This window comes from Balaenoptera physalus (genome assembly GCF_965194825.1).
Source record: "Balaenoptera physalus genome assembly, chromosome: 11".
NCBI classification, from domain to species: Eukaryota; Metazoa; Chordata; class Mammalia; order Artiodactyla; family Balaenopteridae; genus Balaenoptera; species Balaenoptera physalus.
In genome coordinates, this window is record NC_138896.1 from 74,093,126 (window position 1) to 74,111,871 (window position 18,746).

At 55.2% G+C, this 18,746-nt stretch overlaps 2 protein-coding genes across 2 annotated transcripts; one reads left to right on the forward strand and one right to left on the reverse strand.

Moving 5' to 3' along the window:
* Nucleotides 1-4,227: 4,227 nt before the first annotated feature.
* RRP9 (ribosomal RNA processing 9, U3 small nucleolar RNA binding protein) lies at nucleotides 4,228-12,149 on the reverse strand. The gene is made up of 15 exons (XM_082414519.1): nucleotides 11,975-12,149; nucleotides 11,616-11,698; nucleotides 8,946-9,055; nucleotides 8,485-8,552; nucleotides 8,360-8,401; nucleotides 7,967-8,093; nucleotides 7,208-7,332; nucleotides 7,033-7,125; nucleotides 6,166-6,266; nucleotides 5,947-6,081; nucleotides 5,792-5,854; nucleotides 5,424-5,569; nucleotides 5,261-5,340; nucleotides 4,521-4,594; nucleotides 4,228-4,397 (listed from the first exon to the last, which is right to left on the reverse strand). Exons 1-15 carry the CDS (start codon nucleotides 12,059-12,061, stop codon nucleotides 4,304-4,306), a joined length of 1,428 nt encoding a protein of 475 aa, XP_082270645.1. The 5' UTR covers nucleotides 12,062-12,149; the 3' UTR covers nucleotides 4,228-4,303.
* A 196-nt stretch (nucleotides 12,150-12,345) lies between these two features.
* Nucleotides 12,346-18,738, forward strand: PARP3 (poly(ADP-ribose) polymerase family member 3). Its single transcript, XM_082414504.1, is given in 13 exon segments — nucleotides 12,346-12,487; nucleotides 13,522-13,666; nucleotides 13,670-13,711; nucleotides 14,088-14,385; nucleotides 14,388-14,641; nucleotides 14,815-14,947; nucleotides 15,035-15,069; nucleotides 15,073-15,261; nucleotides 15,500-15,649; nucleotides 15,859-15,945; nucleotides 16,190-16,367; nucleotides 17,551-17,706; nucleotides 18,148-18,738. Coding segments are annotated over 12 exon segments (1,830 nt in total). The 5' UTR covers nucleotides 12,346-12,487; nucleotides 13,522-13,528; the 3' UTR covers nucleotides 18,318-18,738.
* The last annotated feature ends 8 nt before the right edge of the window (nucleotides 18,739-18,746 follow it).

Here is an 18,746-nt window from a genome sequence, read left to right on the forward strand (position 1 = left end):
TATGGGGACATCCCTAAGAAAGCCTAGTGTGTCAGTCTCTCTCTTACTCACCATTGGTCCCACATGGATTGGGTGTAGATGGTTCAAATCCCCTCAGGTCTGTGTTCCTCTAGTCATGGCATGGAGAGAAAGAGTGGGGAGGGAGACCTGTGATGTCATAAGGGCATTTATGACTCAAGCACCAGGATGGCTCCCAATAGTTAAGCCCCCTCCAAAGAAAAGACAGAAGTGCTGTCCATTCTTTTCTGCTGGAAATGGCCAAAGCCCTAGCTACAAAAGCAAGACACCAGAAATAGTGGCCCATTGATGTAAAGGTGTATAAAGATAGTCATTGGTGATATCCCCAATGGGTAAAACAGGGCGTTGCTTTAATGGTTTATAGTCCATTCAAACTATATAATACAACATAACTGTTGAAAAATAATGAATTTGATCTATGTGTACTGATGAGAAAGTATACCCAAGATGTATTTGTAAGTGAAAAAGCTGAACATCATTATGATCCCATTGGATGGGATATAAAACCATCATTGGATGGGATGGTAAAAAACCGTCAAGATATATAATCATACACGTATGCTATAAACGCAGATAAAGAGGGAGAAAGGTATATAGACCAAACTGCTACCAACCATTACCTTAGGAGAGAAGAGTTGAATTGCTGACCCATTCATACAATACCAGGGAACTCTGTGAGGCCCCCAGTACTGCTTTCCTTCCCCAGCAGGCTCTGGGGCTGGGAGCATATTCAGAGGGCTGATCCTATTGACACCCTCACTGACCCCTCCTTTCTTCTCTCCTTCCCACTCTTCCCTGAAGGGGTCTACTGAGAGCCTCTGGGGTGAAACTCTGGTAGAGGGGGAGAAGAATGGCGGAGAAGAATGGGGTTGGAGAAGGAGGCTCACCCGCATCATGCTCACCCCAGGCCCCTTGCCCAGCACACCCTCAAAACCTTCGCTTGGATGGTGTCACCCCTCTGCTCCTCAGCCCCTCGGGCAGCTCCTCCCTGCCCACTGGATTGAGTCTGAGCAGGTCCTGGTGGCATTCAAAGCCCCAGCACCCTCCCTGCCCCTAGGGTCACCACATTCACCAACACTCCAGTCTCTGGCCTCTTTCCTGTCTGAGTCTGCCTCCATCCTGGGACCCAGCCCAGGCTCATTTACCCAGGCTCCATATGTTGCATCTTTCCTGTGCCCTTAGAGTGCAGGGACTTTAATTTCTCCCTTCACTCCTCAAGTGCTCATGGATCCAATTATGAGGAGCATGTGTTTAGTGGCCATTCATATATCTTCTTTTATGAAGTATTGGTTTAAGCCTTTTGTCCACTTTTATTGGATTGTCTTTATTACTGAGTTCTAGAAGTTCTTATACTCGATATGAGCCCTTTGTCAGATACATGTATTGTAAATATTCTTTTCCCCGGCCTGTGACTTTTTAAAATGCTGTCTTTTGATGAACAGATGGTTTTAATTTGGATGAAGTCCAGTCTATCAATATTTTATACTTAGTGCTTTCTCTGTCCTAGGAAATCTTTGTCAACTCCAGGGTCACAAAATAATTCTCATGGGTTTTCTTCTAGAAGCTTTATATAGGTTTAGCTTTAGTTTTTGTTTAGGTCTGTGATCCATCTTGAATTAATTTTTTTTTTTTTTTTTTTTTTTGGCTATGATGTTAGGGGTCAAGATTTTTTTTTTCCATTGAAAAATGTATTTCCTTTCTGCATTGAATTATCTTGGTACATTAAAAAAATCAATAGACTGTGTAAATGCGAGTCTATTTCTGGCTTCTCTATTCTGTATCATTGATCTGTTTGTCTCTTCTTACTCTAACACCACCTGTCCTGATTACTGTAACTTTATAGTTTTTCAAGACAGTAAGTCTTGAAATCAGATAATGTAAATCCTTCAACTTTGCACTTCTATATCAAGAATTCCCCAACTGCTCATACAGTTGATTTTTGTATATTGCCCTTGAATCTTTCAGTTTCGGGGGTGCTTTTGATTTTTATTTATAAACAGCTTTGTTGGAATATAATTCACATGCCATACAATTCACCCCCTTAAAGTGCACAATTCAATGGTTTTTAGTATATTCAGATATTTGCACACAATACCATAGGTATCTTGCCTGCTTGCTAAATTTTCTTATTCCAGTAGTTTTTGGGGTAGATTGGGGGTGCCTGTATGCCAGTTGCGGGATCTGGAGGTGAGGTATCCTCAGTGGCTTGTGGTGGGCTTCCTGGTGGGGTCCGCAAAGTGGTTAGTAGGATCCGCATCCCTTTGATGTTTTGAACCCTACCTGCTGTTCTCTCAGTTCCTCCCCACCCCTCAGTCATGCTGCTCACCTCAGTGTTTTGAAAGGAGTGAGAAATGCACACCTCAGTGACCCCTGGGGCTGTGACTCTGAGAGGGTACCAGGGCCTCATGATGACCAGGGGGTCTTCAGAGGACAGGAACAGGCAGAGATGGGGAGGGCCCCACCTAGTGTCTGCATGGTTCAGAGCTACGAACAGAGCTAAGAGCTTCTACAGTGGCTGCCCCTCACCCATCTAATTGTGGCCTTGAGTCCATCAGGGGAGAAGACAGGAGAGCACTTGAGCCCACTGGAGTGTGAGGTGGGAGGTGTAATTCTGCACCCCAGAATCACATGGCTTCATACTTGTTATAAAACATGTAGCAGTGAGCTCATTGCCTACTCAACTTCCCTACATCTACTAGACACTGCAAACTAAACTGTTGATCCTTCTCATCCTGCTTTCCTCACCTGGTCTTTCTCATCTTGGTAAATGTCACCACTGTCTATGGTGCCACATTCATCTCATCCCGCAATCAACAGATCAGCAAGATCTGTTGGCATCACCTCCAAACACAACCCAACCATAGCTCTGCCTCCCCACTTCTGCTGCTGGCCCTCTCACACCACCATCACCTCTTACCTGCTATTACTATAGCTTCCTAAGTGGATGCCCTTCTTCCCCCAAACCTTTGCTAATTAATTCTCCACAGAGCAGTGACTTGTTTTTTCTTTTTATTGTGAACCAGATCCTATTACTTTTCTGCTTTCAACCCTCTCATGGCTTCCCATTGCTTGGAAGGAAGGGAGGAAGGGAGGAAGAGCCCAACTACAGCAGAAGTCTCAGCTGACCAAGGCTGAGACTAGAAGCCATAAGAGGGATTATTTTCAGTTTCAATTCCAAAGCCATTTATTTTCAAACTTTCCTTTCTCCCTGGGAATGTGCTAATGGAAAAGGGGTTTGTGTATTAAGGGGCATTTCCGTGTTACTTGCAATATTATTCAGGAGGTATGTGTGTGCTGTCGTTGAGCTCAATTTAAGGCGGGACATAGGGAGTGAATTCTAGTAACATCCTCTGATCCACAACAGGGTTTTCAGGGGTTCAATCTGAACCTGACCCTTCTGGCCCCAGGATAATGAAGGTAGGAGCAGGTCTGTCCAAGGGGGAGGCCTCATGAGCAGGGGAGCAGGAGGGAAGCCCTGTAGCTTCCTCCCCCAAGGGGACCACGTTGCTGCTTGAGACCCATAGGCTCAGCTGTTGGGTCCAAGGCATTAAGGGAAAGTTCAGAGCAGAATCCTTAACACACCTTGCTCATTTTCCATTGAGAAGAGGACACTTCACTGCACTGCTACCTCTCCAATCAGCCTCTCCACCTCCTCTTTACTTCACTCCATGGCAGAAGCTGAATTATCCAGTTGGTGGAATCAGGAGAACACTTTAACCTGGCAGGGTCACTGCTGTGAGGAATCGTGCAGCCTGGCTGTCATTCGGACCAAGGGCAGAGCTGTTCCCACCTCTGACCCTGTCCCCAAGCAGTGAGCAATGCAGGGTCCCAACTCCACCCCGACCCCCACTCCAAGGGCAGTCTGGCTCCTAAAGCTTCCTAACCTGGCCTGGGTGGTGCAGGTCAGCCTGACTTGTAGGTCTAACTGTCTTCCTTTCAGTCCTCAGACCCCGCAGCCAGCCCTTACACACACTGGACAGCCACAGCTTCTTAGCTGAGGGATCAGCAGCTTCCGATCCCAACCAGCCCGGAGCACTGGGTGGAAAGCTGGCCTAACAGTCGTAGAGGATACTCAGGGTCTAGGAACCAGAAGCCAGCTGAGGGCTCCATCCCCAAATTCGCTGCAAAGGATAAAGCCCCCAGGCCTTTACTAAGCCATCCCCTGCCATCCCCCTGCCCTCCCCAATCAAGAAGCTAGAGGAGACAAGGCCCAAAAGAGGAGGCTTTTAATACAAAGAAGGCAGGGGATGGCCTGGGAATAACTTAAATAAAGGGGATGAGAGTGTCAGGAGCCAGCAGCAGGGGGCCTGGGGGCCCTGTGGAGAGGGATGATGCAGACGGAGTTCCGGGCCTCTTTGATCCGCCACCACCGGCCAAGCCTGCAGGGGCAAGAGGAGCAGCTGAGGGCGGGCCCAGCCCCACCTGGTATCCACCCCATTCCCAGCCAGCCACCCACCCTATGCCATTTGCCCCACCCACACCCCTCGAGAAGTGCCTCATACCTGTGCTCCTGCCCTACCCCAGCCACCAGGAAGTCCCCAGCACTGGAGAACTTGAGGCTATTGATAAAGCCCACCTAAGAAGAGGGAGGGACAAGGCAGTAAGATGTGAGAACAGATCCCTCACCACAGCCCCAGCTTCACAGTCAAAGGCCCAGCCTGGGTTAAATCCCTGCTCTGCCTCCTGCCACCTGGGCCGGCGCTCTACCCCTCAGGGCCTCAGCATCCGCCTCTGTGAGATGGGGAAAGTAGAGCGCAGGCCTCACAGAGAGTTTGTGGGGATGGAGGAGACAGTGTACGCCAAGTAGGGCCTGGCTCCTGGTCCTGGCTCTGGAGGCTCCATGACCATCACCATTGACCCAAGCCCTGAACTGTCACTAGAAGTCACTGACAGATCCTGCCACTCTGCCCTAGGTTGCACCAAGTCCACACACCCTAGCCTGGCATTCAGTCTGGCACCAGTCATGCAGAACCCATCACAGGGCCAGGCCCTCCATGCCTTTGCCCACACTTCCCTGCCTTGTATCCCAGTAACCAGGACAGGGCCTAGGACAAGGAGGGGAGTGGAGGTGGGGAAGGGAGAGGAAGAAGGGAGGGTTCTTGCAGGCCCTGTGCTAGAAGCTGGGGCTAGAAAGAGAAGTCATAGCTGGCCCTGCTCTGAGGAACCGCCCTCTGGCAGGAAAACACTGTAACGGGCCCTGGGAGTGTGGTAAAGACAGGCTGGGTATTCAAGCCTCACTCACCAGGGGGATGTCGCAGAGAAGGTCAAGCTGCCGGAAGCCCTCCCCGCATTGCCAGAGCCGCACAGAGTTGCTGTGAGAGCCTGGGGGACAGGAAGACAGTGAGCACACACCCCCCACCAGCCCACCCTGAGATCCCCTCCTTTCTGCCACACAGGGCACCCACCTGTGGCCACGAGGTCTGTGTTGAGCAGGGCTGCCACCGATGACACCCAGAAGGGCTGCTCCAAGCCCAGCTCCCCCCGCAGCCCATGGGCCTCACGCTGCAGGGCAAGTGGCCGCTTCTTAGAGAGGCCCCACAAGGCTACAGAACTGTGGACAGGGAGCAGGGTCAGTGAGGGGGCCAGGGGAGGGCAGAAGGGCCACACGGCAGGAAGGGACCAAGTGCACACCAGCCACAGGAAGCAGACAAGGTCCCCTGCGCTCTCTGCCTCAATGTCCTCATCTATGGAAAAGGGTTCCTACAGCTCCGGAGCAGGAGGATCCTACGTGGCAAGTCCAGGGGCAGTGGCAGTGGTGGAAGGCAGCTCTTACCCATCATCTGCACCTGACACCATGTGCTCCTCATTGATGAGCTGGATGCTGTCGATGGAGCCCCTGGAGAAAGGCACCATGAGGGGCGTGGCCCAACCTCACCCCCAGCCCATGCGGGTGGCCCCCTCAATGCCTGGTGCAGCAGGCCGCCTTACTGGTGGCCGTAGAAGACAAGTTGGGACTCCTCGGGGATCTTCCACACACGCACGGTCCCGTCCCGGCCCCCGGCGGTCACGCAGCACTCCCTGCTCAGAGCATCCAGTGCAGCCACAGCATCCTGGTGCCCGAAGCTGGAGAGGGGGACAGAGGGAGGATGGGGTCACCCGTGAACCTGCACGCGCACATCCGCGTGCCCTCTGCCCATGCATACTCACAGCGTCTCCACGTAGGAGTTCTCCGCCACATTCCACACCTTCACAGAGCGGTCGTGGGACGTGCTGTAGAGCTGGTGGGTGCCTCTGCGGAATGCCAGCCCCTAAGGGTGCATGGAAAGAGGGCAAAAGGAACCTGAACTGGGCTTCCCTGGTGGCGCAGTGGTTGAGAATCTGCCTGCCAATGCAGGGGACATGGGTTCGATCCCTGCTCCGGGAAAATCCCACATGCCGCGGAGCAACTAAGCTCGTGTGCCACAACTACTGAGCCTGTGCTCTAGAGCCCATGAGCCACAACTACTGAGCCCGCGTGCTGCAACTACTGAAGCCCACGCGCCTAGAGCCTGTGCTCCACAATGAGAGAAGCCACTGCAATGAGAAGCCCGCGCACCGCAACGAAGAGTAGCCCCCGCTCGCCACAACTAGAGAAAGCCCGCATGCAGCAACGAAGACCCAACACAGCCAAAATTAAATAAATAAATAAAATAAAAAAAAAAGAACCTGGACTACAGCAGGCAAGACAGAGGTCAGGCCCAGGGAGGACGTCCTGAAAAGCAGGTCACGTGGCACAGGGAGCCAGCCCCCATCAAGAGCGCTCTGTGGGGCTCTACGTGGAGCCAGGGGCACACTTGCCTGCCCTCAAGCAAGTACAGACTTCTCAGAGGCCTCCCTCTCCCTAGGCAAGCTCGACTCAGTCTCCCCCAGCTCTTCCCTATTGCTTCACCCTGTTTCTGTCCTGTTCACCAAAGTGCAGGTTCCCTGAGGATGGGGACCCGCTGCCTCATTCACACCATTACCCGGATCCCAGTACCATGCCTGGCCCACTCGGGTGCTCGAGAAACGTCCACTAAAGGAGGCCCAGCTTCTCACCGACACGGCGTCCCGGTGTCCTGTGAAGGTGTACAGGTGCTGGCAGCTCTGGGCCTCCCAAATGAGAATGAGCTTGCTGCGGTCACCCGAGGCCTATGGAGACAAGGGCAATGGCCACGGGCACCCACCATGTACCCACACCTCTCACCTACTCCCGGGGCCAACCCTGCCTTACCAGGTACTTGCCATCGGAGGAGATGGCCATGCAGAGGACGTGGCTACTGTGGCCGGAGGGCTGCCCCTCGGCACCCTTCTTGGCTCGAGGGATCACATGAAGCTTCCGTCCACTTTCCACGCTCCCTGACACCAAGGGGGAAGAGAGATGCTACTGGGACAGAAGGTAGGACTGTCTGGCAACCCACCTCAAGGGCAGCGTGGCACCACGGAAAAAGTCCTGGCCTCAGGTCAGAAGATCTGGCTCAGCCACTGTAAGCCCCTGGACAAGTCACCTCAGTTTCCTCATCTGTTAAGTGGTGACAATAATCCCAAAGGACAGCCATGAAGCCCGGAAGAAAAGGGACAGGAAAGTGCTTGGGACTGATGGTATGAGCTCTTCCTGTTACTACTCTGGGTGGATGAGGACAGCCCTCAGTGGTCAAAGGCCAGGAACCCAGGAGGACCAGGAACTCAATCCCAGGACTGTGCAGAGCCTCGAGTGTCCTCTAGTCCAACTGCCCACCTGAAGCATCAATTCCCATTAAATCATCATCCTGCCTCCACTCCATCATCTCCAATGACATTGACAGGGAGCTCACAAGTCCCACTCCTGGGCAGAAGCTTCCACTGTCATCCAGAAAACACCTCTTCGGAAGCAAACCTGTCTCCGGAAGCTTCCCCCGTCGGGTCTCAGTTTTCCCTGATTATTCCCTCCTCCCCAGACCAGCCGGCCCAGATGATCCCTCGCGGCTGCACCCCAACCCAGGCACTCACTCACACTTAATAATGGTGCAGTCTTTGGAGGCAGAAAAGATGGCCAGGTCGTCAGGGGTGATAACCAAACATGTGATGGACAGCTGGTGACCCCGTAAGATTCGAATGTCAGCAGGGTCTGGGGCCTGGATCTAGGCAGGCAGGGGCCGGGTCACCGTGACTGGGGGCAGGAAGGCCCCCCTCCACACACACGCATGCCATCCTTTCCCACCACACTGCCCAGAAGGAAAACCGGACCCAGGGCTGCCAGGACCAGGCCGTTACCTGACCCTGTCTGCCCAAGTGCCCACTATGTTCCACAGCAAAGACCCCACAGCCTGAGTCCCCAGTTGGGCCATCTGCCCACAAACCCAGGTGATTCCCTCCAATCTGACACCAAAGTGCCCTGTCTGCTCACCTCCTTTGCCACCGACTTCTGCAGCCTGCCTCTCTGCTCGAGCTGCATGGAGAGGAGAGGGGTGAGATCCCAGGAGCAGGACCAGCCCCATCCCTCCCCTCCCACCACCCTCCCTCCACACGCACCACGTCCTCCTTCAGCCTCCCCGCCACCTGGTCCTCCTCAAATTCGCGGGCCTCGGCCTTCTCCTCCTCTGTGTAGGACAGACCAAGCCAAGTAAACCCAAGCCAACACCCCACTTTTCCCTTCCCATCCCCACCCACCACCTCAGTCCTGGGCCCTGAACATTTGGGCTGTGTCCCATGGAAGTTCAGGCCACCTCAGCCAAAGGGAAGGGAGGGCTGGATGGTCTCCTCCTGCCCACCCCCTGCCTTTACTTATCAGATCAGTCTGAAGCCCCCTGAAGGCCTGGCCCACCCCAGGAGATCCATTAGAGCTCCTAGCCACCCTCCCACAGGGCCGCCAGCAGCAGCAGCCCCAGCAGCCCACCGGCTACCTGCATCAGTCACCCACCAGGTGGCTGGGGCTACAGCAGGCAGTCTCAGGCATAGGCCCCGCCCCTCACCTGCCCAGTCCACAGGCTCACCTTGCTGCTTAAGCTGTTCAAGGTAGAGCTTGGCCAAGCGCAGCTTCTTCTCCTGTGCGGTCTCCTCCAGCTCCTCCTCCTCCTCCTCCTCAGTCCTCCTGGGAACTAGGCTGTGAGCGGGAGGGGGCTAGGCTTCAGGGGGCTTGGCCCGCTCCTCTGGCCACTAGGACTGTGCTCCTCGCTGCTTCCCCAGCCACTTGACACCCCCATCCCTGCTAGCCCTCATGGCCAATGGTCTCACACACAGAAAACTGAAAGATGTGACTTACCAAACTGAAAGGGCCCACCCAGGGTCCAACATAAGGGTGAAAACAGACCCCAAACCCAAAGAGATCACTGTGAAATCTCTCAACTCTGGAGGGAAAGAGAAGGTTCTACAGGCTTCCAAGAAAAATCAGATCATATACAAAGGGTCAGGAATCAAAATGACTCCAGAAGTCTCAACAGCAACACTGAGAGCAGAAAACAAAGGAGCTGCACGTACAAAATTCGGAATAAAACGCTAACCACTGGAATGGCATGCCAGTTAAACCATTAATGATGAATGAAGACATTATCAGATGTACAAGGTGCCACAAAAGTGGTCCTTTCTCCTTCTTTTAAGGATGGAGGATGTGCTCCCTGAACAAGAGAGTAAGCTAAGAATGGGGAAGGCACAGGAGACAGGAAACAGAAGATCCAACACGGAAAGCAGAAACGGTAGATCTCAGAACAACAACGACCCCCCAGACACAGGGGAGCAGCCAGCCCATATCTGATGCAAGGAACCAAGAGGCAGACATGTTGGGACTATCAGCGTCCCATCCTCACTGCCATGGCACCATCCTCTACCCTGAGGATGGGATTCCAGGTGAAGCTTAACTGGGCCTGGCTTGACCTTGTGCTAGTGAAGTCCTTGCTTTCCCCTCCATGCCCTCACTCAAGATGAGTCCTACTTTGACTTGCTCCTGGGAGCTGGAGGTAAGTCATAGGAACTCAGAAGCAGAAAACCCAGGGCAGCCCGTTCCCTCTGATCACGTGCCTGCAGATATCTAGTCCCTGTCAGGTAGCCCAATTGTTTCCTAGACTCATCCATGACCTTGCCCACAACTTCCCCAGAAAGGACCTTGGAAACTCTCAAGGAAGCCAAGGCCTGACCATGCTCCTGAGACCGGTTAGTACCCAGTGCCCAGCAAGTCTTCAGCCAACAGGGTTGGTGCTGCCCTTCCCTCATACAACCAAGGTCTTAACTTCTACTCAGTTTACCCAAGGAATCAATCTACTGTTTCGGGTTCACACATAGAAGACAGAACTCTAAAGAAAATCAAGGCAAGTATACAACCATTGTAATTCCACTCAAATAACATTCTGGAAAAGGCAAAATTCTAGGGACAGCAGTTACTGGTTGGAGGGGGGTGGGAACTGACTGCAAAGGAGCCATGGTGGATTTTGGTGGGTGGTAAAACCCTTCTATATCTTTACAGTGGTGGTAGTTACACGACTATATGCGACTGTCACAACTCACAGAACAACACACTAAGAAAGGTGAATATTACTGTATGTAAGTTACACCTGAATCAGAAGAGGGAAAAAAAAAAAGAAGAGGAAGGAAAAAAAAGGAAGGAAGGAAACCAAAGAAATGATTAACTTAAGGCAGGAATGGCAGTTGGGGCTTCTAAGTTTCTACAAATGGTCTAGTTCTGGTGGGTGCACAGAGGTTCATCATTTTATCATTACTCTCTATGGTTCAATTACATTTCATTAACTCTTCTGTAGCTAATACATTTTACAACACATTTTAAAAATATTTAAAAGTGCTTAGCACAGGACATAGCACACACCCACAGTAACCTTAAGACTACAAAAAGTATATATTAAGTCTTTCTGTGAGCAGGTTAAGGCCAACATGTACTCAACTTTTAGAATTAGAATTTCTAAAGCCAACTCTTAAAGAAGGCACCGGGATTCTCTGATGTGACAGCTTCCATGCCACAGGGTCAGGCCTGATACCTTGCTAGCCCCCTCTGAACTCTGCAACATGCTCCACCCCCATCACCTGCAGAATGGAGGAGGTACGCAAAGCCCTCCACAGTGCGGATGCACCCACTGCCTACCCTCCCATCCTCTCCATCTCCCATCTAGCCCGCTTAACCCCCACACTTTTCTCTGATCCCTGAATGCCTTCCCTACCTCTCCATGAGGAACCCCTCCTCATCTCTCCAGGCCCTATTTAAACTCCCCTTCTCTGTTCCGACAACACGCAGCTCTAAGATACACATCCCACCACAACACATTCCGTCTTCACCTGCCTGCTCATCTCTGTTCTCTCAACAGTGAGACTAGTGCCTGGCACTCTCAATAACTGTGAAATTGTGGGAGAACACAATGAAGAACTAACAAGCATTTCTTGCATCCCTCTCCCCTTGCCTGGAGTTCAGCTCCCTGTCATGAAGGAAGGTCTCAATGGTCTCCCATTAGGACTGGGGGTCCTCCCCACACAGAGACCCTGCCCCTGCAGCGAAGGAAATGACAGTTCTCAGGGTCAAAAAGTGGAGGAAAGAATCAAGATCTGAGAATCAAGGGCCAGAGTCCTGGGTTCTAGGCCCAGCTCTAGCCCCCGTCATTGAGTACTCCTTCCATACACAATGGGCCCCAGTGTTCTTTTCTACTAGGTAGAAAAAAAGAGCTCACCTCTCACTCTCCGAGTCGCTGGAGATCTCCTCATTCATCTTGCCGCCACCCTTGGACTTGCCCTTGTCCCCAGAAGAGTCGCCCTAGGAATTATATAATACTTTCTTTGGTCAGGGGTCCCGACCACCCCGGCCCTGACCAAGGGCCCCTTAGGGTCCCTCGAGAGCCACTGAGAAAGGCGGTAGCCCCCGGCTCAAGTGAAAGGCTTTCAGTATTTGGCGCGCGGAGAAAGGCGCGAAGCTGACTCCAGCTGGGGTCCCGGGGGCGAGGGGACCGGTGCCGGGGCCCCCGGATGGGGATGATGGTGGTCCCAGTAACATAGCAGGATGGACCCCCGCCCGCCAAAGCGCCATGCTCACCTTTCGCCGCAGCTTGCCGGCCCCCGCACCAGCCCCGGCCCCCGAGGCCGTCTTTCCCCTCTTTCGAGCCGCCCCTGTCGCAGACATGCTGCCCACCGTGTGTGTTGCGGCGGCCCCTGGAGAACTCACGTGGCGGCTGAACCCGGGCCGTCCCACAAGACTCCAAGCCAAGATAGGCTCCCACCGCCCGGTGGACCCCGCCTCCCACGGCTCCATTGGGTCCTTAGGTAGGTTCTGTCACGCCCCCAAGCGCCCATAGGATAAATGCCTGTGGTCACGCCTCCTAGAACTCCTATAGGCTCCCGCGCCTGGCTCCACTAGGAAGCAAGCCTCTCCCTGGCGCTTCCGGCTAACGGCTGCGGCGCGTGCGCCCTGCCGCTCACTGACGTATGAAGAGGGGTCGGACCCCGACACCTTCTCTGTGTTTGCTCTCCTTGGACGCTGGGGTGCGCCAGAGACACGGGATTCCTTTTCCTGGAACGTGACTCCTCCCCGTCAGGGGCAGGGGCCAGGGTGAGAGAGTCTGACTCTAAATAACCGGGGGAGAGGGATCCGGCAGCCCCCGGGAGAGGAGGGCAATGCCCGCACGTGGGGCCAAGGTCACTGGACAACCGGTGGACACGTATTGCATGCCTCAGGCCAGATGAGCAATTCTAAGGGCGCGTCAGTCCCCTGGGCCTTGGCTGTGTCCGGATCAAGTGTCCACCCATCCATGGGACAGGCTGCCTGCCCGCCTCGGCCTGCCCAGCCTCTGACTCACCAGACTGGTGGCCAAATAGCTGGAATCCTACCCACACCCACTTCTTCCCCGCTCCCCTAAGGCTTACGGGAGGTTGTTAGAACTAGGACTGCTTGGGAGTTACTGACCTGGTGGCCACCACCGCTCCCAGGTCCCTGCTTCTCTTAGGTGAGTGCCCTATGGCCTTGCCCACAGCCCTCCACAGGGCATGGCAGGGCGGGTGTGACTGACCCTTGCCCTCTGGCAGTTCAATGCCACTGGTCTGGGACGGAGGCTGGCACCCCAGAACTCTTGAACCTGCTGGGAAGGGTTTCTGCGCTATTGGGTCCCAAGCTTTGGAGGGACAGATCTGGTCTTAGGAGTGCTGCCCCCTGGGAGCCACTGCCCACTCTCCTCCATAGCTGGGGTGAGTCAGCCCAGCAACCATGCCAGGTCCAAGTTAGCTGAGATGGGGGAGGAGCAGAGAGTGCTCTGGGGAGAGGAGCCCAGAAATGGGAGGGGGGAGATGCTCCTTCCACTTTCCCTTCAACCTCAGAACACGCAAAAGAGCCATAGAGGGTGGAGAGCCCATCTTCCTTGACCAGACTGGGCAGACTGGACAGGGGCCTGGCCTGGTCTGGCCCTGGTGACTGGAGAAAGGGGTGTATCTGGGGTACAGAGAGCCGGTTTTGGTCAGGGACCAGGAGTGGGGAAATGGAGGCAGAAGGAGGCCACCAAAGGGCAATCTCAGGGTGGGGCAAGTTGGTACTGTTCCAGCCAGGTGGGACGCAAAGGCCATGGATGCCTGAGGGCCCCCTCTGTGCTCCAGAACAGCCATGGCTCCAAAGCGCAAGCCCCAGGTGCAGCGTGAGGGTCCTGAGAAGAAGAAGGGGCGTCAGGGGGCAGAAGAGGAGGACAGTTTCCGCTCCACTGCCGAGGCCCTCAGGGCCACACCCACAGAGAAGCGCATAGCCTAAATGGACCCCCTGTGCCCACTCAGCTGCAACCCTGGGACCCAGGTAAGCTGTAGTCCCCGGCCAGTCCCAGTGCCTGCTCCCTCTTGGGTACAAATACACTCAGACCTCCTCCCCTCCCACTTGGCTCTGGCCAAATAGCTCAAGGCTCCCAAGTAAACTGTGTTCTTGCAAGACCCCAAAGGTCAGGCAGGGCTATATCCCATCGGATCCAGGTGGGTCATGTCTGCTCTTCAGACCCCAGGACAGGCCCCTGAACTTCTCAGTTTTCCCCCCACAACACTTAAGTCAGGGTTCCCAGACAGGGCCTCCTCTGACACCCCAGTGCAGTGTGATTCCTGTCAGCGTGCAGCCAGGTACCCCATCCCACCCAGGGGCGGCCGGAGCCAGCCTGCCCTCCGCACACCCCCTCTGACCACAGGTGCGTGAAGACTATGACTGTACCCTGAACCAGACCAACACTGGGAGCAACAACAACAAGTTCTACATCATCCAGCTGCTGGAAGAAGGTGACTGCTTTATCTGCTGGAACCGCTGGGGGCACGTGGTGAGTACCACCCTCCCACCCTGTGCCCGCATCCTCCCCACCTCTCCCTGCTCAACGCATGCCCCCTGCTCCCCGGGGTCCCCACAGCTTACTCAGGCCAAAAGGCCACAGCCTCTGACTGTGCCCTGCCCCACCTCTGACATCCAGGGGCGCTCGGCACAGGGCCTGCACAGTAGAGGCCAGCAAACATTTACGGCGGGCACTGTGGTAGGCACACCTCTGAAAGCTGTTGCTTGCCGGGAGAGGTGGGCCAGTCAAAACTCAGCCACTTCATGTCACTGGAGGATGCACAGAAGGACTTTGAAAAGAAATTTCGGGACAAGACCAAGAACAGCTGGGCAGAGCAGGACCACTTTGTGGCCCACCCCAGCAAGTATACACTTATCGAAGTACAGAGAGAGGATGAGGCCCAGGAAGCCATGGTGAAGGTGAAGTGGCCAGGGAGGGACGGTGGGCCTGGGCCGAGGGAAGGGACGGCCACTGCCCAGCTGTACACCCTCAGGCACAGGCCTTCCTCTCTGGCCTCTGTCTGGCCAGGCCCTGCTCCAGGTGCAGGTGCCCTGCCCAGCTGCTCCTGCCCACATGTTCCCTCTACCCCTAGGTAGACAGAGGCCCAGTGAGGACCGTGGTTCAGCAAGTGCAGCCCTGCTCCCTGGACGCAGCCACACAGAAGCTCATCACCAACATCTTCAGCAAGGACGTGTTCAAGAATGCCATGGCTATCATGAACTTGGGTGAGGGGGGAGGAGCCAGGACGGGTAGCAGGGATCTGGGGGTGGCAGGGCTGTGGGCCTAACTCCCCACTCTCCCCATCCCCCCAGATGTGAAGAAGATGCCACTGGGGAAGTTGAGCAAGTAGCAGATTTCCTGGGGTTTGGAGGCCTTGGAGGCAGTGGAGGCGGCCCTGAAAGCCCCCGCAGATCGTGGCCTCAGCCTGGAGGAGCTATCCTCCCACTTCTACACCATCATTCCCCACAACTTCGGCCATAGCCAGCCCCCACCCATCAACTCCCCGGAGCTTCTGCAGGCCAAGAAGGACATGCTGCTGGTGAGGGTTGGCAGGTTGCAGGCAGTGGGGTTACCAAACAGATAGATGGGGCAAGGGAGATGGGGGACAGATAGATGGACTGCAATGGGCAGGCCGAAGGACAGGGGAGGGGAAGGCCAGACAGATAGATGGGGTGGGGCTGAATAAGGTGGGGTGGCCATGGTCCTATTTATGTGGGAGGGGGAGGGGAAGCCCAGGGTCAAGGGGACACACAAGCTGCCAGTGCCCATCCCCTTAGGTGCTGGCAGACATCGAGCTGGCCCAGACCCTGCAGGCAGCCCCCGAGGAGACAGAGAAAGTGGAGGAGGTGCCACACCCACTGGACCGAGATTACCAGCTCCTCAAGTGCCAGCTCCAGCTGCTGGACCCAAAGGCGCCTGAGTACAAGGTGGGCCGGTCCCCACAGAGGAGCCGAGCTAGCAGTGGGCACTGGCCCTTTGCCTGTCTGCCCTCCAGGTGCCCAGAAGAATCCCTCTCCTAGGGCCTTCTCTCGCTGTGTCTCCAGGGCCTGAGGAGAGCTCTGGGACTGCGGGGGACAAGTGGAGGTTAGTCCATAAATTGCTTGATCTTGGCACCCAGCTTTTTGTCTCCCCGCAGGTGATACATACCTACTTGGAAAAGACTGGCAGCAAGTACAGTTGCCCTGCTCTTCAACATAGTTGGACAGTGAACCGAGAAGGGGAGGTGAGGAAGATTCCCTCCCCACGATCACTACCTTGTCCCTTAGGGAGATGACCTTGGCTTATCTTCTCTTTAGCGAGTTGGCTGAGAAACTCTGACCAGTTTCCACCAGGCCTAGGTCTTGTGCATGTGTGCACGAGTATGTGAGTGACTAGGGAAGCCTTGGCCTTGGTCATACTCTCTGATGGCAGACAGAAACACCTGAGCTTGGGTGGCATGACTCTCCCTGTTCCCATCTCCCCCCCAGGGAGATCAGTTCCAGCCCCACGACAAGCTGGGTAATCGGAAGCTACTGTGGCACGGCACCAAGATGGCTGTGGTGGCCGCCATCCTCACCAGTGGGCTCCGCATCATGCCACATTCTGGTGGCCGTGTTGGCAAAGGCATCTACTTTGCCTCGGAGAACAGCAAGTCAGCTGGCTATGGTGAGGTGTCCCTCGGGGCCAAGCCCTGAGTGGGTATGGGGACACTAAGGAGCATGGGGCCCATTACTTGTCCCACCTGCGGTGGATCCAGGAGAGGACCCCTCGGATAGTTACTGACTAGAGAGCTCAGTGGGGCATCCTGGGGGTTGGGGGACTCAAAGGAGGCATCCGCTGGTCAGCGACAGCTTCCCGGAGAAGGTGATGCAGATGGGATGAGTGTGCCAACCTGACCTGGGAGGGGGTGAAAGAGGAGCCTTCAAGGTAAAGCAGCCAGGGAGTGGCACGAAGCCTGGGAGGCTGCGGCAGGTCAGCACCTCCAGGCACGGCCTGATGACAAAGCTTAGAGCAAATGCCTAGTGTGGGTGTGGGGCTTGGGGGCCCAGGAGGATCAAGGGAGCCTTATTCAGAGAGCGATGGGGAGTACAGTTGAACGTGGCTGCAGCCGTTGGGAGGGTGGCAAAGGCCAGAGGCTGCAGGGAGGCTGTGTTCCCATCCAGGCCAAATGTGATGGGCCCCCAGCCCAGGGCAATGGAGGCGGAGGAGGAGAGAATCCATGAGAGGAGTATGTGGGAGGTGGGATGGGCAGCATTGTGGGAAAGGGTTGAGGGTGTCTCCAATGACCCCCAAGTTTCTGTCCAGAGGTGTCCTCACTGAGGTGACCTGCCCCTACTGGCTCCTCAGCCCAGGTTGACCTCATTATTGGAGAACACTACCCGCCCCCACTCAAGAGAGCAAGGTCGGAGGATTCATCCAAGAGCAGATGGAGCTGAAGGTTGCTCAAGGCCAAGGCGTCCACTGGGAGGGCGGAGGAGCCTAAGAGGGAGTGGAGGGTGGCCTCAGGAGAGCATTGCAAGGGGGTCCCAGGGTAGAGGGTGAAGGATGCCGTGGCAAAATCAGCAGAGCAGGCCTGAAAAGCCCCCACCCCAGATATGGTCACTGGAAGGCCATTACTGACCTTGGTGAGGGTGGCAGACGCCTGGCCTCTGGGAGTTGAGGAGTGGAGGAGAGAGTGGGGAGGGAGCACAGCCCGGACAAGGGGCCTGGAGACATGGTTGGAGGAAGGATGGGTACTTTTCTGGGCCGGGGCAGCAAAGCCAAAGGAGATAACAGTGCAGCAGAGAGGAGCCCAGGGAGTCAGGCAGAGAGCCGGTCTGCCTACCCTGAGCCTCCCTGTGTCCCCCAGTTACTGGCATGTCCTGCGGGGCCCATGACATTGGCTACATGTTCCTGGGTGAGGTGGCACTGGGCAGAGAGTACCACATCACCATCTATGAGCCCAGCTTGAAGCAGCCATCCCCTGGCTTCGACAGTGTCATTGCCCGTGGCCACACAGAGCCTGGTGAGTCCCATGAAGCTGGACAGGCCTAAGGATAGAGGTGAGGCTGAGATGGAGCAGGATGCTTTCAGGGAGGAGGTGAGCAAGGAAGGGGCGTGTGAGGAAGGAAAAAAAGACGCAGGATTCTTCACTGCAGTCATTCACTCTATCATTCAACAAACATTCACTGATTCAACAAATCTTTCCTGGGCATCCAGGAGAGCTTCAAAGAAGAGGTGTCATTGACTGAGCATTGAAAGATGAGCAGGCATTTCCCAGGCAGAGAAATGGGGGAGGAGATTCCAGGCAGAAGGCCCAGCCTATGCAGTGGTTTGGAGCTTGGCAAGGTGGGAATGAGCGGGCACTCCCTGTGGTAGAAGTGGAGAGCACAGGGGGTAGGACTTACCGGTAAAGCCAAGGACCAGTGACCCTTGGGTCATCCATGGCCCTTGCTGTGCCCTGCAGTTCCAACCCAGGACACCAAGCTGGAGCTGGATGGCCAACGAGTGGTGGTGCCCCAGGGCCAGCCCATGCCCTGCCCAGAGTTCAGCAGCTCCAGCTTCTTCCAGAGCGAGTATCTCATCTACCAGGAGAGTCAGTGCCGCCTACGCTACCTGCTGGAGGTTCGCCTCTGAGTTGTCTGCCCGACCTGCCTCCCGTCCACCACCAGGAGCTAGATCATCATCCTCAATCTTCCTCCCATCCCTGGTGCCCCCATATCACCCCTTCTTGTTCTCAAATCTCCCTCTTGTGTCCAGACAGTGATCCCCTCTCCCTCTAATCCTTGGTGGTCCTGGCATGGCCGTGGCCTCAGTCTCGCCTCCTAAGGTGATGGATGTGATGGACTGGCGTTATTACTGGGACACGGATACAGCAGCCTATTCAAGCCTGTGTAGTTAGAGAAGCACAGGCTGAGAGTGGGCGGGTTCCACATCCACCCAGGCCGTCCACCCTGGCCCAGACTGTCCATCCGAGAGAGGCGTGATCACCGAGGTGGGCCGAACTTCAGACATGCACAGGCAAGTGTATTAAACATTGTATTGGCTCACTCCCTGACTTCTGCT

What these genes read in the sequence shown, in the direction of transcription:
- RRP9 (XM_082414519.1), bottom strand. Translation starts at nt 12,061, where the DNA reads ATGTCTGCGACAGGGGCGGCTCGAAAGAGGGGAAAGACGGCCTCGGGG. An exon ending in AGACTGCACCATTATTAAGT is followed by an intron (nt 7,333 to 7,966) that starts GTGAGTGAGTGC and finishes CCTTGGTGTCAG; the next exon opens with GGAGCGTGGAAAGTGGACGG. An exon ending in GGGGTAGGGCAGGAGCACAG is followed by an intron (nt 4,398 to 4,520) that starts GTATGAGGCACT and finishes TTGCCCCTGCAG; the next exon opens with GCTTGGCCGGTGGTGGCGGA.